Source organism: Symphalangus syndactylus, chromosome 3 (genome assembly GCF_028878055.3).
Source record: "Symphalangus syndactylus isolate Jambi chromosome 3, NHGRI_mSymSyn1-v2.1_pri, whole genome shotgun sequence".
NCBI lineage: Eukaryota > Metazoa > Chordata > Mammalia > Primates > Hylobatidae > Symphalangus > Symphalangus syndactylus.
Genome location: NC_072425.2, coordinates 47999789 through 48025328, shown reverse-complemented (window position 1 = coordinate 48025328; position 25540 = coordinate 47999789). Strand labels below are relative to the sequence as shown.

Here is a 25540-nt window from a genome sequence, read left to right as displayed (position 1 = left end):
CATTATATATATAATGCATTATATATATAATGCATATATATATAATGCATATATATATATATATATATATATATGCTGGGCATGGTGGTTCACACCTGTAATCTCAGCACTTTGGGAGCCCGAGGCAGGCGGATCACCTGAGGTCAGGAGTTCAAGACCAGCCTGACCAACATGGCGAAACCCCATCTCTACTAAAAATTACAAAAATTAGCAGGATGTGGTGGTGGGTGCCTGTAATCCCACCTACTCAGAAGGCTGAGGCAGGAGAGTTGCTTGAACCCAGGAGGTGGAGGCTGCAGTGAGCCAAGATCATGCCACTGTACTCCAGCCTGGGCAACAGAGCAAGACTCCATCTCAAAAAATCAAACCCCAAACATACACACACACACACACACACACACACACACACACACACACACACACGTCTCCCTCTGTTGCCTCAGGCTGGAGTGCAGTGATACGATCACAGCTCACTGTAGCCTCACTTCCAGGCTTCAGGCTTCAGGCAATCTTCCTGCCTCAGCTTCTCGAGTAGCTGGGATTATAGGTATGCACCACCATGCCTAACCATGTGAATTTTTAAGCTGAATTTAGAGTAGCATTCACAGTAATGTCAGATGTTTCACCTTTGAGAGAATATACTTCCAAACATTTTGCTTTGACTTTGTAAACTGGATGAGAAAAGGTAACTATTAGCTCCTTTGTTTTAAAGAAATGAATGTAATCAAATTCTCTATTTAAAGCATTTGATAATACTGATATAAAACTGGCAGCCTGAAACTTTTTTCAGAAGTTACTAACAGAACCAGTATACAAACAGCTACTACTACACTTCGTTTTTAGTATGTCCATAAGAAAACTTGGACTTGAAAAAGATTGGAATTAATTAGAAAAACCTCTTTGGCTTGGCGCAGTGGCTCACACCTGTGATCCCAGCACTTTGGGAGGCCAAGGTGAGCAGATCCCTTTAAGGTCAGGAGTTTGAGACCAGCCTGGCCAACATGGTAGAATCCCATCTCTACTAAAAATACAAAAATTAGCCGGGTGTGGTGGCATGCACCTGTAATCCCAGCTACTCAGGCAGCTGAAGCATGAGAATCGCTTGAACCCAGGAGGTGAGGTTGCAGTGAGCAGAGATTGCACCACTGCACTCCAGCCTGGGTGACAGAGTGAGAAAAGCAAACAAAAAACAAAACAAAAAAACCCTCTTTAATCTAAATGAAAAATCATTCTCCACAGAATGATGTGTCTATGTACGTTCTTCAACTGCATATCTTAAATTATCCTCTGGAACACTCTTTTTAAAATAGCCATTAACTTTGAAGTAAATGATGTTACTTCTTCGGAAAGTGTGTCTTCCAGTTTTCATGTAGTCAGTGATACCTCTTTGTCCCCCATTGGAAACGGTAATGTGAACAAACATTTTATGCAGGTTGCTAGTGTATCATCAGTTTTCTTGAAAAACAACAAAATATTTGATTTTAAAAATGAAACCATGCATTTTCATTTTATTGAAATTCTTGTTTCCATAGCAGTTCATCACACAAGCCATACAATGAATTTCCTCACTAGATTCCTTGGATGTGGACGGATTTGACCTTATTCTTATAAGGTTTTAGCCCTTTAAAAGTTTCCAGTCTCAGGCACAGATCTTAGGTCCTACTTTACTCTAGAGCCTTAGTTTTAATTCTCTACTGTACCAGGCCTTTGAATTGGCCAAGGAACAACCTTCTCTAATTCCTGGGATGAATTCCTGCTCTGCAGTGCAGTTCATGGCTTCCAAGCATGGTCTTCAGCCTAGCTTCTGCTCGCTTTTGGCCCTAGTGGCGTTTCTTCACTTTGTTGTAAGCTCAGCTTGAGAAAAGTTGTTGCTTCTTCTCTGCAAAATGGGGATGGTTATGATAACAGTATCAGTTCCATAGAGTTAATGTATGTAAAGCACTTGGAATAGTGCCTAACAAATCATTACCACCATAAAATGTTTGATGATATTATTTATTTTTATCCAATGTCTCCATGTATTTGTGAGAGAGGTTCTTCAGAATTTCAAGTCCAGCATATGACTGGATATGGAAGTATGTTTATAAAGTTAACAGTACATGTTATAGGTAATTTTATATTTAAAAAATGTGTTTGGGTAGGCAATTTGCCATTGCACTACACTTATGTAACTGTACCTCCCTGAAGCCACATAAAGAACATGTATTTATCTTAGAAAAATGTGGTGCACATTTATAAATACAACTGACCCTTAAACAATGTTGGGGGTAGGGGTGCCAATCCCTTACACAGTCAAAAATCTGCATATAGCTTTGGGCCTCCCAAAAGCTTAACTAGTAATAGTCTATTTTTGACCAGAAGCCTTACCAATAACATAAACTGTCAATAGCATATTTTATATGTTATATTTATTACATACTTATATTCTTACAATAAAGTAAGCTAGAGAAAAGAAAATGCTATTATGAAAATCACAAGGAAGAGAAAATATATTTTCTATTCATTAAGTAGAAGTGGAGCATCATAAAGGCCTTCATTTTCTTTTTTTTTCCCTGTGCAGAGTTTTGCTCTGTCACCCAGGCTGGAGTGCAATGGCGCGATCTCAGCTTACTGCAACCTCTGCCTCCCTGGTTCAAGCCATTCTCTTGCCTCAGCCTCCCAAGCAGCTGGGATTACAGCTGTGTGCCACCAAGCCCTGCTAATTTTTATATTCTTAGTAGAGTCAGGGTTTTGCCATGTTGGCCAGGCTGGTCTCAAACTCCTGGCCTCAAGTGATCTGCCTGCCTCAGGCTTCCAAAGTGCTGGGATTACAGGCGTGAGCTGCCATGCCCTGCCGAGATGTTTTTTTCTTTGATTCATGTGTTATTTAGAAGTATATTTTTAATCTCCAAGTATTTGGGGATTTTTCCAGTTATTGCTTTTGAGTATAATTCCGTTGTGGTCTGGGAGCAGGCACGCTATGAGTTCTATTATTTTACATTTGTTCAGGTGTGTTTTAGGGTACAGAATGCAGTCTATCTTGGTGCATGTTGCATGTGAGCTTGAGAGGAATGTGTGCTATTCTGCTATTGGATGAAGTAATCTGGAAATGTCAATTATATCCAGTTTAGTGATGGTGCTGTTGAGTTCAACTATGTGCTTACTGATTTTCTGCCTGCTGGACCTATCCATTTCTGATAGAGGGGTGTTGAAATCTCCACCTATAACAGTGGATTCATCTATTTCTCTTTGCAGTTCTATCAGGTTTTACTCTGTTGTCAGCAGCATACACATCGAGAATTACTATGTCTTCAGGAGGAACTGACTCCTGACCCCTTCATCCTTATGTAATAGCTCCCTTCATCCCTGATAACTTTCCTCGCTCTGAACTTAGCTTCATCTGAGATCACTATAACTATTCCCACTTTCTTTTTATTGGTGTTAGCACATTAAATCTTTCTCCATTCATTTACTTTTTTTTTTTGAGACAGAGTTTCGCTCTTATTGGCTAGGCTGGAGTGCAATGGCACTATCTCGGCTCACTGCAACCTCCCCCTCCTGGGTTCAAGCTATTCTCCTGCCTCAGCCTCCTGAGTAGCTGGGGTTACAGGCACCCACCGCCATGCCCAGCTAATTTTTTGTATTTGTAGTAGAAACAGGGTTTCACCATGAGCCATTGCACCTGGCAATAACAAAATATTTCTAATTCCCTCATCTTGTCTCTTGTATCTTTGCTGTTATTCACTTATATGTAAGTGTCATTCACTTATATATAAGCATATGTAAGCATATCTATCTATATATAAATATATATACACACATAAGCACACATAAACACAAATACATTGTTGGTATTATTATTTTGAACTGTTATCTGTAAGATCAACTAAGAATAAGAAAAATAAGACCAGGCGCGGTAGCTTACCCCTGTAATCCCAGCATTTTGGGAGGCCGAGGTGGGCAGATCACCTGAGGTCAGGAGTTCGAGACCAGCCTGGCAAACATGGTGAAACCCTATCTCTACTCAAAATACAAAAATTAGCCAGGCTTGGTGGCAGGCACCTGTAATACCAGCTACTCGGGAGGTTGAGGCAGGAGAATCGCCTGAACCTGGGAGAAGGAGGTTGCAGTGAGCCGAGATTGCGCCATTGCACTCTAGCCTGGGTGACAAGAGGAAAACTCTGTCTCAAAAAAAAAAAAAAAAACGGAAAAGAAAAGAAAAAAAGTATTTTACCTTCACTTACTTATTCTCCAATGCCCTTCCTTTTTTAAATGTAGATCTGAGTTTCTAATCTGTATCACCTTCCTTCTTTCTGAGAAACTTCTTTTAGTATTTCTTGCATGACAGGTCTACTGGCAACAATGTCCCTCATTTTTTGTCTGAAGAATGTCTTTAGTTATCCTTCACTTTAGAAGGATAATTTTTTTCCTTCTGTTAGAAAGTTATTGAAGGATAATTTTGCAGAGTACTGAATTCTAGGTTGGTGACTTTCCTCTTAACACTTTAAATATTTCACTCCACTCTCTTCTTGCTTGCATGGTTTCTGAGGGGAAGTTGGATGTAGTTCTTATTTTTGCTCTTCTATAGGTAAGGTGGTTTATTTCCCTCTGCCTTCTTTCAAATTTTCTTTTCTTTTTTTTTTTTTTTTTTTTGAGACAGAGTCTCACTCTGTCACTTAGGCTGGAGTGCAGTGGTGCAATCTTGGCTCCCTGCAACCTCTTCCTCTGGGTTCAAGTGATTCTCGTGTCTCACCCTCAAGTAGTGGGGATTACAGGCACACACCACCGTGCCCAACTAATTTTTGTATTTTTGATAGAGATGGGGTTTCACCATGTTGGCCAAGCTGGTCTTGAACTCCTGACCTCAGGTGATCTGTTCGCCTCAGCCTCCCAAAGTGCTGGAATTACAGGCATGTGCCACCACACCCAGCTAATTTTTGTATTTTTAGTAGAAATGTGGTTTCACCATGTTGGCCAGGCTGGGCTCGAACTCCTGACCTCAAGTGATCTGCCTGCCTCGGCCTCCCAAAGTGCTGAGATTACAGGTGTGAGCCACTGCGCCCAGCCAAGATTTTTTATCTTTGATTTTCTGAAATTTGACTATGATATGCCCAGGTGTCTTTTTTTGGCATTTACTATGCTTGCTGTTTTCTGAATTTCTTGAATCTACAGTCTGATGTTTGACATTAACTTGGGGAAATTTTCAGTCATTATTGCTTCTAATATTTCTTCTGTTAGTTTCTTTCTTATGATTTCCCATGATTCATGTTATGTCTTTTGTAGTTGTCTCTCAGTTCTTGGATTTTGTTTTGTATTTTTTGCCTTTGCTTTTCAGTTTCTAGTGTCATATCCTCAAGCTCAGAGATTATTTCCTCAGCCACATCCAGTCTACTAATAATCCCATCAAAGGCATTCTTCATTTCTATTCCAATGTTGTTAACTTCTAGCATTTCTTTTGATTCTTAGAATTTCTGTCTCTCTGCTTACATTACTCATTTGTTCTTGGATGTTGTCTTTCTCCTTTAAAGCCTTTAGCACATTAATCATAGTTAAAAAAAAAATTGGTCTGATTAATTCCAACATTCTTGCAATATCTGAATCTGGTTCTAGTGCTCATTCTGTCTTTTCAAATTGTTTTTTGTCTTTTCATATGCCTTGTAATTGCTTCTTGGTAGTGGACAAGATGTGCTGAGAAAGGAAAAAAAAAAAGTCTTCATTCTCATCTTCACCTGGAGTAGGCTGAGGAGCGGGGGGTGGGTGGGGGGGGGTTGGTTTTGCTGTCTCAGGTGAGGCAGAGGCGGAAGAGGTGGCAGGGGAGCCAGGCACACTTGGTATAACTGTCGCCCAGGCTGGAGTGCAGTGGCACGATCTCGGCTCACTGCAAGCTCCGCCTCCCGGGTTCACGGGTTCATGCCATTCTCCTGCCTCAGCCTCCGGAGCAGCTGGGATTACAGGCGCCCACTACCACGTTCCGCTATTTTTTTGTATTTTTAGTAGAGACAAGGGTTTCACCGCGTTAGGCAGGATGGTCTCCCATCTCCTGACCTCGTGATCCGCCAGCCTCGGCCTCCCACAGTGCTGGGATTACAGGCGTGAGCCACCGCATCCGGCCCACACTTGGTATAACTGTAATTGAAAAAAAAATCTACATATAACTGGACCCGTGTAGTTTGAAACTATGTTGTTCAAGGGTCAACTGTATATAATTTTTGTGTAAGCTTGTGATTCAGCAGTATTAAGTCTAAAATCAGCAAAGGTCACCTTTAGTATATAAAAAAAAGCACAAAATAATTTAAATGAGAAATTTCATTTTTATTGAATAAAAACATTATACAAACATGAAGGTATATTCAAATATTTGAATACATTAGTTTTTTTTGTAACTTTATATGCTTCATATAAAAGTACTGAGTTCAAAGCAGTATTATACTTGCTAATCATTACCAAAATTCTGATTCTGCTATACTTTTCATCAGGATTTCTGGACACTTCCCAACTAAACATATTAAGATTCCAGAAAAACAGGCCAGGCGCAGTGGCTCACGCCTATAATCCGAGCACTTTGGGAGGCTGAGGCAGGTGGATCACCTGAGGTCGGGAGTTCGAGACCAGCCTGACCGACATGGAGAAACTCCATCTCTACTAAAAAATAGAAAATTAGCTGGGCGTGGTGGCGCATGCCTGTAATCCCAGCTGCTTGGGAGGCTGAGGCAGGAGAATCGCATGAACCCGGGAGGCAGAGGTTGCAGTGAGCTGAGATCGTGCCATTGCACTCCAGCCTGGGCAACAAGAGTGAAACTCCATCTCAAAAAAAAAAAAAAAGATTCTAGAAAAATAAAAGATGACAACAGTCTCCCAAATAAGAGCAGTTTGGGGGTGAGAAATAGCAGTTCTCTAGGAATGCATAACTAAACCATAGTGTACATTTAAATTACCAAGTTTTAAAAAAATTTAAACAATTCTTGGCTGGGCATGGTGGCTCATGCCTGTAATTCTAGCACTTTGGGAGGCCGAGGCAGATGGATCACATGAGGTATGGAGTTCGAGACCAGCCTGGCCAACATGGTGGAACCCCGTCTCTACTAAAAGTAGCCAGGTGTGGTGGCGGGTGCCTGTAATGCCAGCTACTTGGGAGGCTGAGGCGGAATTGCTTGAACCAAGGAGGCGGAAGTTGCAGTGAGCTGAGATTGAGCCATTGCACTCCAGCCTGGGTGACAGAGCAAGACTCCATCTCAAAAAAAAAAGGCCAGGCACAGTGGCTCACGCCTGTAATCCCAGCACTTTGGGAGGCCGAGGTTGGCGGATCACGAGGTCAGGAGGTCAAGACCATCCTGGCTGTTACAACACGGTGAAACCCCATCTCTACTAAAAATACAAAAAATTAGCTGGGCGTGGTGGCGGGCACCTGTAGTCCCAGCTACTCGGGAGGCTGAGGCAGGAGAATGGCGTGAACACGGAGGGCGGAACTTGCAGTGAGCCGAGATCACGCCACTGCACTCCAGCCTGGGCAACAGAGTGAGACTGCGTCTCAAAAAAAAAAAAAAAAATTCTTATAGTTCCCTTTCAAAAAGCACACCGACCATATTTTTAAATACGTATCTTAAATATCTAAAACAATTTTTTTCTCCATAGCTCCCCCAACCCCCCAAAACCCTAGTGAAATGGATAGCAAGTATGTAGTTCGAGAAGGTGCTGTGGACACTGGCTACATGTGAAATGTTCGGATTGCCACACTTCCTCTGAGTAAAGCAATTAGGATAGAAAAGTGGACTGCAGCTTATATAATTTTGCACTTTTGTGAAGGTTGTTATGTGGCATAAAATTGTCCTATAACGTTTAAAGACCTTTTCCTGGCCCTACAATATTAATCATGCTCATTATATAACAGTTGGGAAATACAGAAAAGTACAGAAAAGAAAATAATAACACTGTAATCTTAACACAGAGATACCTACTGGCAACATTTTGGTGTTTATTTCCTGTCTTTTTCCTAAGCATACAAAAATACAAATATATACATATAAAAATGCAGTTACATTGTTGACAGATTTGATATTTTGCCTTCTTCACTGAATACAATGGTCTTGTGTTGCTCTCCTGTCTTTATATATTCTTCGTCAGAATTTAGATTGCCAAAAAAAATCTTTCATTGACTGAATATACCACAATGTAAAATAATTTAAAGAGTATTTATGATTTTATAGCTTTTAAAGTTCTATTTTGTATATTCATTTTTGCTATTTTGTATAAAATGTTAAAAGCTATAAAATGGAAGTATATATCACATTTTGACAACTGATGCCTCCCAGCACGCATATCAACTGGTTCAAGCCCCCTTTATGCTTCCCTAACTCCTCAAAGGCTGGGAAGGGACAGCAGGTTAGACACTGCACAAAGATATTACACCTAGGCATTGAAGGTCACATTCCAAAAGGTCCAGTTGAAAGTGACTGAGTGCATTTTAAGTCACACATGGATAACTGAAGGTCTGTTTGTAAAGTTCACATGCTGAACTCCTACAAGCTGTAAAACAGAGTTGATAGGTTTGTGATCCAACCTATTCCTATCGCGGTGTATAAAATGGATGTTGTTACCTAGAAGAGAATGAGAATAAAAGGCTGAGGCATAGTATTATTCATCAAATTTATTGCTTACTAAAATCAAGGAAGCTTTTCAACCTTTAATTAGTCCAAAGGGAAAAATTAATTACCTGGAGTGTATTATATTCTCTATATAATGCCATAATAATTTTTAATCAGGGTAATAAAGTATGACAAGGATTATGGTTAAATAAGAGTGATACTTGATGTTTTATGAGATCCAAGGGGAAAGATTTTTAAATTACAACCTTCTGTTAGGTTTTATTAAATATAATTAAATAAAATGTCCTGTCAGATGGGCAGAATACGGAACTCACATAGACACCAAGCTGGAAAATCACATCTGTTTCTTAAATCTAATAATAGAATAAATATAATAAGGAAATAAATCACTCACCTCAAAAAACCCACTCCCAAATACTGATTTAACAGGCTATCTGTATTATAACCATAGCCCAAAAGAGGCTCTAAAATAAGGCCTTAAAAGACAATCAGTTACAATACACTTAGATGTTCACAATCCTTACATCTGTTAAAATACAGATTTTATAATTTATAATCATAAATTTACAATCTAGTTTCTGTTTGATTCTTGAACTCAAGACTAGAATTTTAACTTAAACCATTAGATTAAGTATATGAGGCATGTTTTCTTTCTTTTTTTTTTTTTTTGAGACAGAGTCTCACTTTGTCGCCAGGCTGGAGTGCAGTGGCACGATCTCGGCTCGCTGCCACCTCCGCCTCCTGGGTTCAAGCGATTCTCTTGCCCCAGCCTCCCGAGTAGCTGGGACTACAGGCTTGCACCACCACGCCCAGCTAATTTTTGTATTTTGAGTAGAGACAGGGTTTCACCAGGTTGGCCAGGATGGTCTCGATCTCCTGATCTTGTGATCCGCCCACCTCGGCCTCCCAAAGTGCTGGGATTACAGGCGTGAGCCACTGCACCCGGCCATGAGGCATGTTTTCTAAGCACAGCTGGCCTTCTGCATCCATGGGTTCCGCATCCTCATTCAACAAACCACGGACTGAAAATATTCAGGAAAAAAAGGATAGCTGCATATCTGCTGAATATGTACAGACATTTTTTTTCCTGGTCATTCTTCCCTAAATAGTACAGTACAACTATTTACATTGCATTTGGTATTATAAGTAAACTAGAGATGATTTAAAGTGCAGGGGAGGACATGCATAGGTTAGATCCAAATACTACACCATTTTATGTGAGACATTTGAGCATCTCAGATTCTGGGATCCACTGCAAGTCCAGGAACCAATCCACCATGGATGCTGAGGGATGACTGTATGGTCCCAAGTTGGCACACAAATGATGCTCTCCATGTGCTCTTTCTTCTTTACTTATTTTTTGGGACAGCGTCTCTGTCTCTCGCCCAGGCTGTAGTGCAGTGGCGAGATTTTGGCTCACTGCAACCTCCACTTCCCAGGTTCAAACAATTCTCCTGCCTCAGCCTCCCTAGTAGCTGGGACTACAGGTGCATGCCACCATACCCTGCTAACTTTTAGTAGAGATGGGGTTTCACCGTGTTAGGATTGTCTCGATCTCCCGACCTCATGATCTGCCCGCCTTGGGCTCCCAAAGTGTTGGGATTACAGGTGTGAGCCACCACGCCCAGCCCACGTACTCTTTATTCTTACACAACAGAAGATGTGGACAAATGATTCAGAGACATGGAGATAAGGGACTCAAAAACATCCCCTTTTGGGTCTGAGGATGGAAATAAATTGTTCAGAAATATGGCTAATGTCATTCTGGGCTAATGCATAGGATTCATTCTCATTAATCAGGGCTTCTTTTTATAACGAATCTAACTGTTATAAATTCATGAGAGGGAGGGAAAAGGAGATTTTGGCTATAATGTTCCAGCTGCAAAAAGCCCAAAAGTCATATTACTCAGTCAAAACCCTCCTTCTAAAAAATATGGTATTGGCTGGGTATGGTGGCTCACACCTATAATCCTAGCACTTTGGGAGGCAGAGGTGGGCAGATCATGAGGTCAAGTAATTGAGACCATTCTGGCCAACCTGGTAAAACCTCGCCTCTACTAAAAATACAAAAATTAGCTGGGTGTGGTGGCAGGCGCCTGTAGTCCCAGCTACTCGGGAGACTGAGGCAGGAAAATCACTTGAACCCAGGAGTCAGAGGTTGTAGTGAGCCGAGATCACACCACTGCACTCCAGCCTGGTGACAGAGCAAGGCTCCGTCTCAAAAAAAAAAAAAAAAAAGGCATTTATGAAAGTAAATATTACTTGCGTAACTCTTATAAGCTGTGCTCATTAAGCAGACAGTTTTAAAAAGGAAGAAAAAACAAAAAGATGATCTTACAACATAGTGATTTAGGCTTTTGGGCCCTGTCTGATATGGGTGTTTGTCCTTTGCTGCAATGCTGGAACACAGTAGAGATCTAATAAGTTACAATACACTTAGATGTCCACAATCCTTACATCTGTTCAAATACATCTGTTCAAACACATAGCAGAGACGAGCCAAAGCAATCTCAGGTGGTCCACACCCATCAATAAAGTTGCTAACAGTGTGTGGCTTATAGTCGGACCTCAATCCCATTCTTTTTTATTTTTTGAGAGGGAGTTTCCTTCTTGTCACCCAGGCTGGAGTGCAGTGGCATGATCTCGGCTCACTGCAACCTCCGCCTCCCAGGTTCAAGTGATTCTCCTGCCTTAGCCTCCCAAGTAGGTGGGATTATAAGCATGCACCACCACGCCCGGCTAATTTTTTGTACTTTTAGTAGAGACGGGGTTTCACCAAGTTGGCCAGGCTGGTCTTGAACTCCTGGCCTCAAGTAATCTACCAGTCTCAGCCTCCCAAAATGCTGGGATTATAGGTGTGAGCCACCATGCCCAGCCTCAATCCCAATCTTATGGGATGAGCTGTCCCTAGCACTGACTTACTTGCTGACACTAAGTAAATCTCCTAGTTTTGTTAGGTATAAATAACTACATGGATTCCTTTCCCTTTTTTTTTTTTTTTTTTTTTTTTGAGACAGAGTCTCACTCTCTCACCTAGGCTGGAGTGCAGTGGTGTGATCTTGGCGCACTGCAAGCTCCGCCTCCTGGGTTCATGCCATTCTCCTGCCTTAGCCTCCTGAGTAGCTGGGACTACAGGAACCCGCCACCATGTCTGGCTAATTTTTTTTGTATTTTTAGTAGAGACGGGGTTTCACCGTGTTAGCCAGGATGGTCTCGATCTCCTGACCTCGTGATCCACCCGCCTCGGCCTCCCGAAGTGCTGGGATTACAGGCGTAAGCCACCGCGCCCGGCTGGATTCTTTTCTTGAAAAAAAAAAAAAGCACGTGACGATTTTCCCCTATTCGGAAATGTTCATCTCCACTGAACATTCCTAAATAGCGGAGTGTGACAGCCATATACAGATCGCCAGCCCACAGGTGACTGTGGGAAATCATCCAGGCATGGGATGATGGGCACGCTCATCAAATACATAAACATCAAAATACACAGAAGCCTTTGAAAACAAAAGATGCCCCCCTACAAAAGCACAGCATCCTGACTGTAATGCCAAGATGTCCATTTGTACAGGGTGTCTGCTTTATGAAGAAAATGGTGGCCTCTGGGCCGGGCGCGGTGGCTCACGCCTGTAATCCCAGCACTTTGGGAGGCCGAGGTGGGTGGATCACGAGGTCAGGAGATCGAGACCATCCTGGCTAACATGGTGAAACCCTGTCTCTACTAAAGATACAAAAAATTAGCTGGGCGTGGTGGCGGGCACCTGTAGTCCCAGCTACTCGGGAGGCTGAGGCAGGAGAACGGTGTGAACCCGGGAGGCGGAGCTTGTAGCGAGCCAAGATTGCCCCACTGCACTCCAGCCTAGGTGACAGAGCGAGACTCCGTCTTGGGGGGAAAAAAAAAATGAAAAGAAAATGGCAGCCTCTGAACTTGTAAAAGGCACAAGACGTCTACTGCTGAACCTGGGCTTTGATACTTACCTGGACCTAAAATGAGGGTTCCACCTTGCTGAGCTGGGTCTCCTTGAAAATCAAAGAGAGGGCCAGTCACTGCCCGCCACAGGCTCCGAAGGCTTCCTGAGAGTAGATTTGATTTTATGTGGGGGCTCTGTCCTGAAATGTCGAAAATTGTCTTTAAATGTCATTTTATATTCAATTTGATGTTAAGAAGATAATGTATTTCTAGAAAACATTCTCTTTCTTCCTTCAAGGAATGGTTTCTCCATCTTTTACCATCAACATTTTGACTCAGATCATTCTTTGTCCTGTGCGATACATGGTGTTTTGCAACATCCTTGCCTTCTATACCCACTAAATACCAGTGGCACCGCTTACCAAGTTGTAAAAACCAAAAATGTCTTCAGACAATGCCAAATGTCTCCCAAGGGAGAAAGGAGTAAATGTCCCAGTTAAGAACTACTGCTTTAAAGGAAAACGTGATGACGGACCCACATCATTTTCCGCCACAGAAAAATGTCAACTATAGACTTCTCAAATTAGCAGTGCTTTCCATCTTAATTCCCCATTTATACTCTGTTTAGTCTCACTTATTAACAGGCAGCTACAGTCTTTTTCAAGAGACATTGTGACACACACTGCTATGTGTTGGTCAAAACCTGTTTCCTCTTCCTGGGCCCACAGCTAAAGTATATTTTCCAGTCTTAGTTGCAGTTAGGCAAGGCATGTGACTATGTTATAAACAATGAATGAAATGATCTGTGCTGCTTCCAGGCCAAGCTCCTCCCACAAGGGATTCTCATGTTCCTTCTACATTCTTGGAAGGCTTTGGTTGAAGGTGGCAAAGCACAAGATGGAAGGTGCCAGGATCCCAGAACTGCTGCTCGAGAGGAAAGGCATCCAAATAGAAAAACCGTTCTTGAAATTTTTTTTTTTTTTTTTTTTTTTGAGGCGGAGTTTCACTCTCGTTGCCCAGGCTGGAGTGCAATGGCGCGATCTCTGCTCACTGCAACCTCCGCCATCCGGATTCTAGCGATCCTCCTGCCTCAGCCTCCCAAGCAGCTGAGATTACAGGCATGTGCCACCACACCCGGCTAGTTTTCTATTTTTAGTACAGACGGGGTTTCTCCATGTTGGTCAGGCTGGTCTCAAACTCCTGACCTCAGGTGATCCGCCCGCCTCGGCCTCCCAAGGTGCTGGGATTACAGGCATGAGCCACCGCAGCCGGTCCTGTTCTTGAAATTTAAGATAAAAAGAAATAACCTCCTACCATGTCATGCTACTGAGACATGGAGGCTTAGCTGTGACAACAGCCACTGCAGCTGCCTCTTCACTTCTCCTTGGCTGTCAGTTTTCTATTTCTGTTATCACAGTGGCTGATACTTAATTTCCACTTCATTGGAGCAAAGAAACTCAGTCTCTTTATTCTCGTTGTAATTAATTTTTCTCCTATCCTTGCCATTTATGTCTTACTTTTAACTTTTTATTTCAATGACTATGCAGCCTTTGGCCTGCCTAATTTCCTAAAATTTCCAAATACCTATTATTTCTCTTCATCTCTTCAACTCTTTGATTTCTTCCATGTTTACATTATAATGAGCATTTATCTTACCAAGAAACAAATACAGGCTCACTAGCATAGAGACTTGAGTAGAAGATTAAGTTTTACTTTGTTTTTTAAGAGACAGGGTCATGCTCTGTTGCCCAGGCTGTAGTGCAGTGGCACAATCATAGCTCACTGCAGCCTCAAACTCCTGGGCTCAAGCAATCCTCCCGTCAGCTTCCTAAGTAGCTGTGACCACTGGTTCATGCCACCAATCCTGGCTAATTAAAAAATTTTTTTTTTGTTGAGATGGGGGTCTCACTTTGTTGCCCAGGCCGGTCTCAAATTCCTGGCCTCAAGTGATCCTCCCACCTCCGCCTCCCAAAGTGCTGGGATTACAAGTGTGAGCCACCATGCCTGGCCTTGAATTTTACTATCTTATAGGATTCTATATGTGAAATAAATGCTCAGAAATCCAAACTCTCTCCTTATTTTTGGGGAAAAATTAAAAAAAAAAATTTGAGACAGGGTGTCAATCCGTCACCCAGGCTGGAGTGCAGTGGCACGATCACAGCTCACTGCAGCCTCAACCTCCCAGGCTCCAATCAATTCTCCCGCCTCAGACTCCCGCATAGCAGGGAGTACAGGCACGCACCATGCCCAGCTAATTTTTGCATTTTTTTGTAGAGACAGGGTCTGGCCATGTTGCCCAGGCTGGTCTCGAACTCCTACACTCAAGAAGTCCTCCCACCTTGGCCTCCCAAAGTGCTAGGAATGAAGGTGTGAGCCACCACACCCAGCCCAAACTCTCTTCTTATGTCCAAAGAAGGCGTCAATTAATATTTCAGAAATTTTAGAAATTCAACTTGAGATTCCATAGCCTAGAACTAAGTAATCTTTGTTGTCAAGCACAATCTAGTTTTGCCAGTTTGAATTTAATTCTTTTGTGTCAAACTTGTGTTTTTCAGTCTTCTACAAACCCAGTACTCCCTTGTATGTAATGGCTTCATTCTTATTCTTCATCTTTATAAAATAGGCACCATTAATTTTAAATTGTAATTGTATAATATATTTTTAGTGCCTTAGTTTTCAAGTAAGACTATTCTGAGACTGATTTTGAGATTTATGCTTTATGTTTTTTTAGGGAGAAACCTTAAAAAAATTATTTTATGAGAACCTAGTATTTTGTTTGGCAATGCAGTCCTTCAACACAGGTTCAAGTAGTGAAGATTTGAATACACCCTCTCTTATAATTACAAGCATATATTCAACTTAGTATTCATCTATTTACTTTGCAATTCCATATCTTTATTGTGACAATGAATAGTGAGGTGTTACTAAAGTGAAACTCACAGTTTATGTCTAAAGTGCTAAATTTTGTTTTTGAGACGGAGTTTCGCTCTTGTTGCCCAGGCTAGAGTGCAATGGCACAATCTTGGCTCACCGCAACCTCCGCCTTCCAGGGTCAAGCAATTCTCCTGCCTCAGTCTCCTGAGTAGCTGGGATCACAGATCTGCACGACCACACCGGGCTAATTTCATATTTTTAGTAGAGACGGGGTTTCTCCATGTTGGTCAGGCTGGTCATGAACTCCTGACTTCAGGTGATCCGCCTGCCTTGGCCTCCCCAAGTGCTGAGATTACAGGCGTGAGCCACCGCGCCCAGCCCTAAAGGGCTAAATAATTAAATAGACCTTACACGTGTTGAGACTCTGTTACAGCACATGAAAACTGTGTTCCAAAAAGTAAGGTTCACAATCTGTACTGCTATGATTTCCTATACTAAAGAGAGAGAAACAAGCAGACTCTATGTTTATGCCAGCTCATCATTAGTTCTGATCAAGTTTAGGTCTTTTTCTTTAAAAACATCTATAAAGGAGCCGGGCACGGTGGCTCATGCCTGTAACCCCAGCACTTTGGGAGGCCGAGGCGGGTGGATCGCCTGAGGTCAGGAGTTCGAGACCAGGCTGACCAACATGGAGAAACCCTATCTCTACTAAAAATACAAAATTAGCAGGGCATGGTGGTGCATGCCTGTAATCTCAGCTACCCAGGAGGCTGAGGCAGGAGAATCACTTGAACCCAGGAGGCGGAGGTTGCAGTGAGCCAAGATCCCACCATCACACTCTAGCCTGGGCAACAAGAGTGTAACTGTCTCAAAAAAAAAAACCCAAAAAACAAAAAAACCCATCAATAAAGGGATCATGCAACTCTACCTCACAAACAGCTCCCAGACCCGTCCCCTCCTCTCTATTCCCTCTGGAGGCCTTGCCATTTCTTTCTAGCTTATGTCTGCCCTACAACCCTGTCACGAATATCACTGGCTCTGGTTTGGCCAGCTCCAATCCCTGCTCCACATGGGTTATATGACTGTCTCACTTCTCTGCTTCAAACACTTGTATCATTCCCCAGCTGCTTCAGAATAAATCCAAACTCCTTGGCACATTACCCCAGGCTCAACGCGAACTGGCTGTAACTTATCCCTTGGCTCACACCAATTCCCCTAACTGGGTCTTACACCCTGGCCAGAGGCAGGGACCTGTATTTTTCTGAAGGAGTCATGTTTTCTCATGCCTTTGTGCTTTTGCACATGCTACTTTCTGTCTACAGCACCCTTCCCCACCCTCACTTCACCCAGCTAACTCCTTTCAGAGTGAGCTGAGACTTCATCTCCTCTGAGAAGCCCTCCCAGATCCTACTCCACTTAAATTGCTGACAAAGGAATTTCTAGTCAGGAATGCCTCCCTCCACCACTGGCCCTTAGATGGTATTGTAATTAGCTGTTTGTGCCTGTCTCCCAGAGTAGATGATGAGTCTGCATGGTGGGGACTACGTATTTTATCACTGTCCTCCTGGGAACATCCAACATAGTGGGTATCAAACAAGAGGTCGATAATATTTATTCAAAATTATTGATTTTTGTTTGAATTGAGTTCTCTTATCTGGCATTTCAGAAACACACATAAGCAGTACAACTCAAGTTTTCTAAGCCCTATTAATTACAAAGAACTGTGGCAAGGGCAGAGAACACAGATAATGTAAAGATGAATAAACATGAAACTCTTCAACTAACTATACTCTCTGGTCCCCTTAAGTGCAGTAATAGAGTATATAATGAAGTGCAGGGTGCGTGAAAGCAACAGGGAAGCAATGATTTCTGCTTGAAGAGTGATTCAGAGCCCCTTTCAGTTGGGTGATTTCAAATGATAAGTGGGATTTCCTCAATTAAAGGAGATGGGGTATTAAAGCCATGGTACTGAGGTATAAAATTATGTGAACTTAATACTACTTTTCGTTTAATTACAAAAGTAAAATATACTTGTAAAAAATACAAAAGCCAATTTTCTCACTCCCCTCCTTGAGGTAAACACTACCGTATCTTTTAAAACCTATTTCATTATGTGCGCGTGTGCACACACGATCTTTATGAAAATCCTTTTTGTTTTCACAAAAATGGAACCACACTGAAAACACTTCTGCAACTTATTTCCATTGAATAGTGCTTTGCTAACAGCCTTCCATGTCATTACACCCAGAAAATGAATCCTCTGGAGCCTGGTGTATCTGGACCACTTATTAGAATAATAAAAAGCAGCCTGAGGCTGGGTGCAGTGGCTCATGCCTATAATCCCAGCACTTTGGGAGGCCGAGACAGGTCAGGAGTTCGAGAACAGCCTGGCAAACATGGTGAAACCCTGTCTCTACTAAAAATACAAAAAATTAGCTGGGCGTAGTGGCAGGCGCCTGTAATCCTAGCTACTTAGGAGGCTGAAGCAGGAGAATCATTTGAACCCGGAAGGTGGAGGTTGCAGTGAGCCAAGATCGCGCCACTGCGCTCCAGCCTGGGTGGTGACAGAGCGAGACTCCGTCTCAAAAAAAAAAAAAAAAAAGAAGCCTGATTTATGAATTGACCATGTTTCCTTATGCATATATACACAAATATGAAAATACACCACCAGTGTTTTCTATTTGAGACATGTTATGTCTTACCTGAGGAGGCAATTTCTTCACCTCTTTTCATTCCCAATCTTTTATAAATTTCTCTCTCAGGATCAACATAGATTTCATGAGAATATCCAGTCAGTTTGCAAAAAGGCTGAAAAGAGAGAATGGTTGGAATTTTTACAAGAACAAATGAAAGAAAAGTAATGATACTCTAACTTCAGCCAATTTAGCCTACATTTAGTGGTTTAAATAATGTAATTTTTATGTCTGAAACAGATTTTATTCATTAGTCTCCCAATGTGCTAGATATTTACCTCAATATGATGGTAGGATGACTGTCCAATCACTATAAGGGTGACATTTGCTTCCTTAGGAGAAAAAAAAAGGACATGTATATATCATTAGAAATTATGCATGTTTTATACAACATCCCTTAACCCAACTCTACTGTTTCATTCTAATGCCACCTATAGGCTTCTACAGGAATGGAATAAACAGCAAAATTGTGTGAGTTAATGCAAAGATATGTATGGTAAAATATTAATTCAGATGCTTCTTTTGCTAAGTAGGAATTTCAAGACTTACACATAAGACTTAAAACTATAAAACTACTAGAAGAAAACTACAAAACTGCTACATGACATAGGTGTAAACAATGATTTCTACGCCGGGCGTGGTGGCTCACGCTTGTAATCCCTGCACTTTGGGAGGCCGAGGCGGGCGGATCACAAGGTCAGGAGATCGAGACCACGGTGAAACCCCGTCTCTACTAAAAATACAAAAAAATTAGCTGGGTGTGGTGGCAGGCGCCTGTAGTCCCAGCTACTCGGAGAGGCTGAGGCAGGAGAATGGTGTGAACCTGGGAGGCAGAGCTTGCAGTGAGCCGAGATTGCACCACTGCACTCTAGCCTGGGCGACAGAGCAAGACTCTGTCTCAAAAAAAAAAAAAAAAGACAAATGGGACTATATCAAACTAAAAAGCTTCTGCACAGCCAAGGAAACAATCAACAGAGAAGACACAACTCACAGATTGAGAGAAAATATCTGCAAACTATACATCTGATAAGGGGCAAATATCCAAAGTGTAAAAGAAATTCAAACAACTTTGCAAGAAAACAACATAGCCTGATTAAAAAATGGACAAAGGGCTGAGCATGGTGGCTTATGCCTGTAATCCCAGCACTTTGGGAGGCCAAGTCAGGTGGATCACCTGAGGTCAGGAGATCGAGACCAGCCTGACCAACATGGCAAAACCCCATCTCTACTAAAAATACAAAAATTAACTGGGTGTGGTGGCACATGCCTGTAATCCCAGCTACTCTGCAGGCTAAGGCAGGAGAATCACTTGAACCTAGGAGGCAAAGGTTGTAGTCAGCCGAGATTGTGCCACTGCTCTCCAGCCTGGCGGGCAGAACAAGACTCTGCCTCAAAAAAAAAGGCCAAAGATATGAATAGTTTTCAACAGACATACAAATGGCCAAAAGATAAATGAAAATATGCTCAAAATCACTACTCATCAGGGAGATACAAATTAAAACTACAATGAGATATAACCTCACACTTGTTAAAACGGCTATCAGTAAGATGCAAGATAAGCGTTGGTGAGGATGTGGAGAAAAAGCAACTTTTGTACACTGTTGTTAGGAATGTAAATTAGTACAGCCATTATGGAAAACAGTCTGGAAGTTACTAAAAAAAATTAAAAATAGAACTATAATATGATCCAGCAATCCCACTACTGGGCATTTATCCAAAGGAAATGAAATCAGTATGTTGAGGAGATATCTGCACTCCCATGTTTTATTACAGCATGATTCACAATACCAAGATATAGAAGCAACTTCAGTGTTCAACAATGGATAAATATGAAGGAAATGCGGTATCGGCTGGGCGCGGTGGCTCACGCCTGTAATCCCAGCACTTTGGGAGGCCGAGGCGGGCGGATCACAAGGTCAGGAGATCAAGACCATCCTGGCTAACAGGGTGAAACCCCGTCTCTACTAAAAATACAAAAAATTAGCCAGGCGTGGTGGCGGGCACCTGTAGTCCCAGCTACTCGGGAGGCTGAGGCAGGAGAATGGCTTGAACCCGGGAGACGGAGCTTGCAGTGAGCCGAGATTGCGCCATTGCACTCCAGCCTGGGCGACAGAGCAAGACTCCGTCTGAAAAAAAAAAAAAAAAAAAAAAAAAAAAAAGAAAAAGAAAATATTACACTGTATCCCATAAACACATACAATTATATATGTCAATTTTTAAAAAGAGAATAAAAGGATACACAGAAGAACAGTCAAAACATTGTTTTCAAAATTATATAGTCAATAATATTCTCCCCAAAGACATTCTTTTTTTAAAACTTTGTGGTACAGTTATTTTTTTTTTTTCTTTTTGAGACGGAGTCTCGCTCTGTCGCCCAGGCTGGAGTGCAGTAGTGCGATTTTGGCTCACTGCAACCTCCGCCTCCCGGGTTCACGCCATTCTCCTGCCTCAGCTTCCCGAGTAGCTGGGACTACAGGCGCCCGCCACCACGCCCGGCTAATTTTTGGTATTTTTAGTAGAGTCAGGGTTTCACCGTGTTAGCCAGGATGGTCTTGATCTCCTGACCTCGTGATCCGCGCGCCTCGGCCTCCCAAAGTGCTGGGATTACAGGCGTGAGCCACTGCGTCGGGCCGCACAGTTATTTAATCAATGTTATTTTTTCACATCCTGATTGATAAGGTCTGCTGAAAAAACATCTGTTTTATAAAGGCTGTTCAATGCCCTCCCTCAAAAAGCTCACTTGGGCACAAACCTATCTGTGCCTGAAGAAAAACAAGTATGTGGCTGTCCTAGAGACATGGAACTTGCAGCCTATTAACATAAACATTTGCACCTTTATGATATATTAGTATTTTCCCATAATGAGCAGCTATTTGGAGTGTAACAAAAAATAAAGGGAAGAAAATAACCATTTCCAGCATTTGTTTTAGGGCATTATCAGTTAACATTTGAGAACAGGCACTAGGTTACCAGGCAACACCACAATTGTTAGTACGTTTACCACCAGGCAGCATCCAATGAGTTAGGGCAGAAATAGATCTCTGACGTCTCACTCCTTTTGGAGGAACGAGGGTGGAGAGAGGTGCGGGGAGGAGCAATCTGGGCTGCAAGCGCCGCGCTGGAGCCGCGTCCTCCCCCGCCCCGCTCGCAAGGTCGGCAGAAGCGGGCACTGGGCCGCCCACGCTCGGAAACTCACTTGTAAGAAACTCTTGGGGATTCTGGCCAGATCCTCTACGTATTCCTTGCAGATGTAACACAGGAAATGCTGAAAGCCGAAACGGCAAGTTAGTAAAGCAACACCCTCGGGCCCCGAAGGATCCCTGTACTTCGCCGTGCGTGACGCGAGCAAAGGCGACGCCCGCGGGGCCGGGACCGGCGGCCCGGGCGCCCGGCGCGTGGGAAGCGGGCCTCGCCCTCACCCTGCCCCGCCCTAGTTGGGAAGCGGCCGCAGCTGGGCAGGCTGCCTTCCCGTTTCCGTCCTAAGAAGCAGGAGGCGCGGCTCGCATCCCGGCAGCGTGCCTGGGACCCTGGGCCGCGCTTCCCTTCCAGCCCCGCCGCCCGCTCACCCGCTCACCCGCACGAACACCACCACGGCGCGGCGGTCCCGGAACAGCGCGCCAAACGGTACCCGCTGTCCGCGGGCGTCCAGCACCGGCAGATCGGCCACGGCGGCCGCCAGGGGCTGCCCGCTGTCGGGTCCGCTCGGGGCCGGGACCAGGGCGGCGCCGCCGCTAACCTGCCGCGTGACCGGGGCGGGCGCGGCCATGACGCGGGGCGGCCGAGGGCCTTGGTCCGCTCTGCCAGCGCGGAGCGGGGCGGGGCGCGTAGAGGCTGGGCGCGGCGGGCGGGGCGGGGCGTGCAGAAGTGGGGCCTGGCAAGTCACGGTTTCCGCCGCGCGGCAAGGGCCTGGGAGTTGTCGGAGTGAACCCCGCGGGCGGTTCTGACTCAGCTCTCAGGATAGGGGACAGAGAGAGAAAGTAAGGTCTATCCAGGGCGAGCAAGCGTCATTGAAAAGAAAGCCGCCGGCGCCCTCCATAGCCACCTGAGCGGGTGTTCTCACCTATTCGAGAACTAATGGATATATGTGTAAAAGGTGGGCTAGGGCAAGGCCCACGTTTTGTACACACACAGGCCGGGCCTGTATCCTAGCGACTTGGGAGGCCGAGGCGGGAAGATCACTTGAGACCAGCAGTTCGAGACCAGCCTGGGCAGGTAACAGAGGGCAACGCCATCTCCATTTTTTAAAAAAATAAATAAAAGGTGAGCTGGGTGGGATGAGGATGATGAAGTTAGATGGCTTAGCAGCTGTTTTGTAGAAATCCCACACTTACAATTCAGTTTCTCCTGGGGTGAGTAGGCAGGCATAGGGAAATCTGGGGATGTCAGCCTTTGTGAGACCAAACTGGCCCTGGATTTAGAGGTTTGTCATTCTCTGGGATTTCTCATGGGTGCTAACCGTGTGTCCAAAATTTCCAGAGCAGGACCAGATAACATTGCAGGCTCTTTGTCTTCATAAGTTTACTCACCCTTGTGTATGGATTTGGGGTTCAGAAAGTCCATCCTTTATCTATGGCCTTTGTTGAGTTGAAGAATATTTACGGGGCAGAGTGCTAGGCAGGTCTATGTGACTGATGTGACTCTGCCACAAAGTGCAGGAAAGGCTGATGCTGCATCCTCTGGCTTTCACCTGTGTGAAGATTTTATACTTTATTGAGCACCCATTAAGTGCTGTGTTTGAGCAGCTCTGCAGTGTGTTTAGAAAATTTTAAGCGTAGATCTGTTTGTAAGTCAAGATAGTTTCTTTCTGAGATAGGGTGTCGCTGTGTCGCCCAGGCTGGAGTGCATTGGCACGATTATGGCTCACTGCAGCCTCTACCTCCTGGGCTCAAGCAGTCCTCCTGCCCCAGCCTCCCAAGTAGCTGTGATCACAGGCATGCACCACCATGCCTGGCAAATTTTTTTTAGATTTGTTTTTGTAGAGACAAGGGTCTCCCTATGTTTCCCAGGCTGGTTTTGAACTCCTGGGCTCAAGCAATCCTCTTGCCTTAGCCTCCCAAAGTCCTGGGGTTACAGGCATGAGCCACTGGGCCTGGCCAGGAGCTTTATGAGTTTTTGAAAATAAATGCATGACCAAAGTGCAGGCTGATGAATAGCACTCGCAACAGGCAGTTTGCCAGATGTCACCAAATTTATTGTAAGCAGTGTTTTGGTAAGCAGAAATTGATATACAGATAAGAATGGTGGTATTTTGGCAGCTCTAATTAATTGCTGATATCAACGAATGAAAAATTTTCTTTGACATTACTGCTTTCAGTGTCATATTTCATGTGAAATAAATTACAGGTTAGACAATTTCACTTTCAAATACAAAGAGCCACATGACTTAGTTTTTGCAGAGTGATGAACTCAGACATCATCAAAAAATAGTTTTGGAGGAGGAATAGTAGCCATGCAGAAATGCAGAAATTAGAAGGTGTTGTCTAGGGAGCATCAGTACATGACTGAATGAGACACTGAGAGATGAAGTGCCTGTGACAGTTATCAACTTATTGCTTCTCAGCTCCAAATTAACCCTTCACTATATACTCTGTGACAATGGACAGATTTCCTCTATGCATCTAACCTTTGCAATGGGCGATATATTAAGCATTTTCAATAGACAGTGTTGGTAGGACATTGCAGGAGGAAGGGGATTTCAAATAGCCTGAGCTCTGCCTCTGGCACTTTACCAGGATACACACTTCCTTGGCAACACTGCAACTATTGGCTGTTCTAGCAATAACCTAGCACCTCACTTGATGTGAAAACTGGAACTTGAAAGCACTCCTAACTCCAGTAGCAGCCCAATTCCTCACCTGTGCCCCCAATTCCTCACCTGTGCCCATCGAGCCACTGCTCTCTGTAGAGCCGTTGGCTCACCTGTACCCATCACCATTCCCTCTGCTCTCATGCCACTGCTTGCTGATGACCTATGCCCTGCCTGCATTCTAGTGCGTTCCTTTCTGCCTTTCCCTTGACTGTATACCAGATCCAGCCTGGGCAAGCCATCAAACTTCTACACAGTAGCTATCCAGTAGGCTGAACTATACCTGCTCCAGTCAGATCTGAAACCCAAATTTGGGGAAGGGTCCCTTTCAAGTGTGTCTTCTTTGAGTATTTGTCCTTAGCCATAGGTTCTTTATATTTTCTAGACACACTTTAATCAGAGTTGTTGTTTTTTCAGAGATGGGGTCTCACTATGTTTTCCAGGCTGGAGTCCAGTGGCTATTCACAGGTGCTATGACTATAGCACACTACAGTCTCGTACTCCTGGCCTCAAGCATTCCTCCCGCCTCAGCCTCCTGAGTAGCTGAGACTACAGGTGCATGTCATCTGATCAAAGTTTACTCATTCATTATATTAAACTTTCCCTGTTTAACCTACAGTGTGGTTTAAATCTCATTATTGGACCCAGACTAATACAGCACCTTTAGATACTATGATTAAGGAAAAGTAAATGTAAACTATTACTGTTTCCATTCTGTTATTATTTAGGAATGACCTGCTAATATTTGATGGTATAACTTCGTATGTCCATGGTTTAAAATAAATCAAAGAACACACACTCACAAATACAGAGACAGCACTCCATGTGTGTAGAGTTGCCAGTGTAACTACTGTGTTGCCCAAGAAAGCCTCCTCCAAAATATCTTCCGAGAAGTCCAACTAAGAGATTCAACTGCCAAGAATACAGCTCTGAGGGGATAATACAGTGTGTACAGTTTTTCTTAATTTGTTAATTTTAAAAAATATTTCCCCCTTTTGTGGTAAAATATACATGACATAAAATTTCCCATTTTAACCATTTTTAAATGTATAATTCATTGGCATTAAGTACATTCACACTGTTGTGCAGCCTGCTCCATCATCCATCTCCAGAACTTTTCCATCATCTCAAACTGTAACTCCATAATCATTAAACACTAATTGCCCATTCCCTGCTTACCTAACGCCATTTGTGATTAACTTACTTCACTTGGCACGATCTCTTCAAGGTTCATCCTTGTTGCAGCACGTGTCAGGATTTCCTTCCTTTTTAAGCCTGAATAATATTCCATTGAATGTATCTACCGCATTTTCTTTACCCATTCATCTGTTGATGGACATGTGGGTTGTGTCTGTCCTTTGGCTATTATGAATAAAGCTACTGTGTATGTGGGTGTACAATTTGTTAATTTTTTGAGTGTTGTATTAGGGATCTCCAGAAGAGAACCAGACCATATATATCTATATATCGATATATAGATGTATATATCTATATATCGATATATAGATCTATATATATGTGTATGTATATATCTCTATATATAATATATATCTCTATATATAGAGACATTTTTTATATATATATATAAAATGGAGAGAGTATGTGAATTTATTTATTTATTTATTTTTTGAGATGGAGTTTTGCTCTTGTTGCCCAGGCTGGAGTGCAATAGCACAAT

At 43.2% G+C, this 25540-nt stretch overlaps 1 protein-coding gene across 7 annotated transcripts; it reads right to left on the bottom strand.

The window, feature by feature from the left end:
• Positions 1-6270: 6270 nt before the first annotated feature.
• Positions 6271-25253, bottom strand: PRXL2C (peroxiredoxin like 2C). Of its 7 annotated transcripts, none has more exons than XM_063636902.1 (7): positions 21631-25253; positions 21253-21321; positions 18335-18388; positions 18066-18171; positions 12558-12689; positions 9480-9604; positions 6271-8573 (listed from the first exon to the last, which is right to left on the bottom strand). In XM_063636902.1, the coding sequence occupies exons 1-7, from the start codon at positions 21820-21822 to the stop codon at positions 8496-8498; spliced, it is 756 nt and encodes a 251-aa protein (XP_063492972.1). In that variant the 5' UTR covers positions 21823-25253; the 3' UTR covers positions 6271-8495. The 7 variants fall into 7 exon arrangements, with proteins under 7 accessions (XP_063492972.1, XP_055127758.2, XP_055127756.2 ...); XM_055271783.2 differs by having other exon boundaries at positions 21793-21888; XM_055271781.2 differs by having other exon boundaries at positions 21685-21868.
• Between the last annotated feature and the right edge of the window lie 287 nt (positions 25254-25540).

Excerpts from the sequence above, each read along its gene's own strand:
- PRXL2C (XM_055271780.2), bottom strand. The coding sequence starts at position 21,822 with ATGGCCGCGCCCGCCCCGGTCACGCGGCAGGTTAGCGGCGGCGCCGCC. Across the intron at positions 21,322-21,630 it reads CCGTGGTGGTGTTCGTGCGG|CATTTCCTGTGTTACATCTG; the intron begins GTGAGCGGGTGA and ends TTCGGCTTTCAG. Across the intron at positions 18,389-21,252 it reads TCCCCAAGAGTTTCTTACAA|GAAGCAAATGTCACCCTTAT; the intron begins GTGAGTTTCCGA and ends TTTTCTCCTAAG.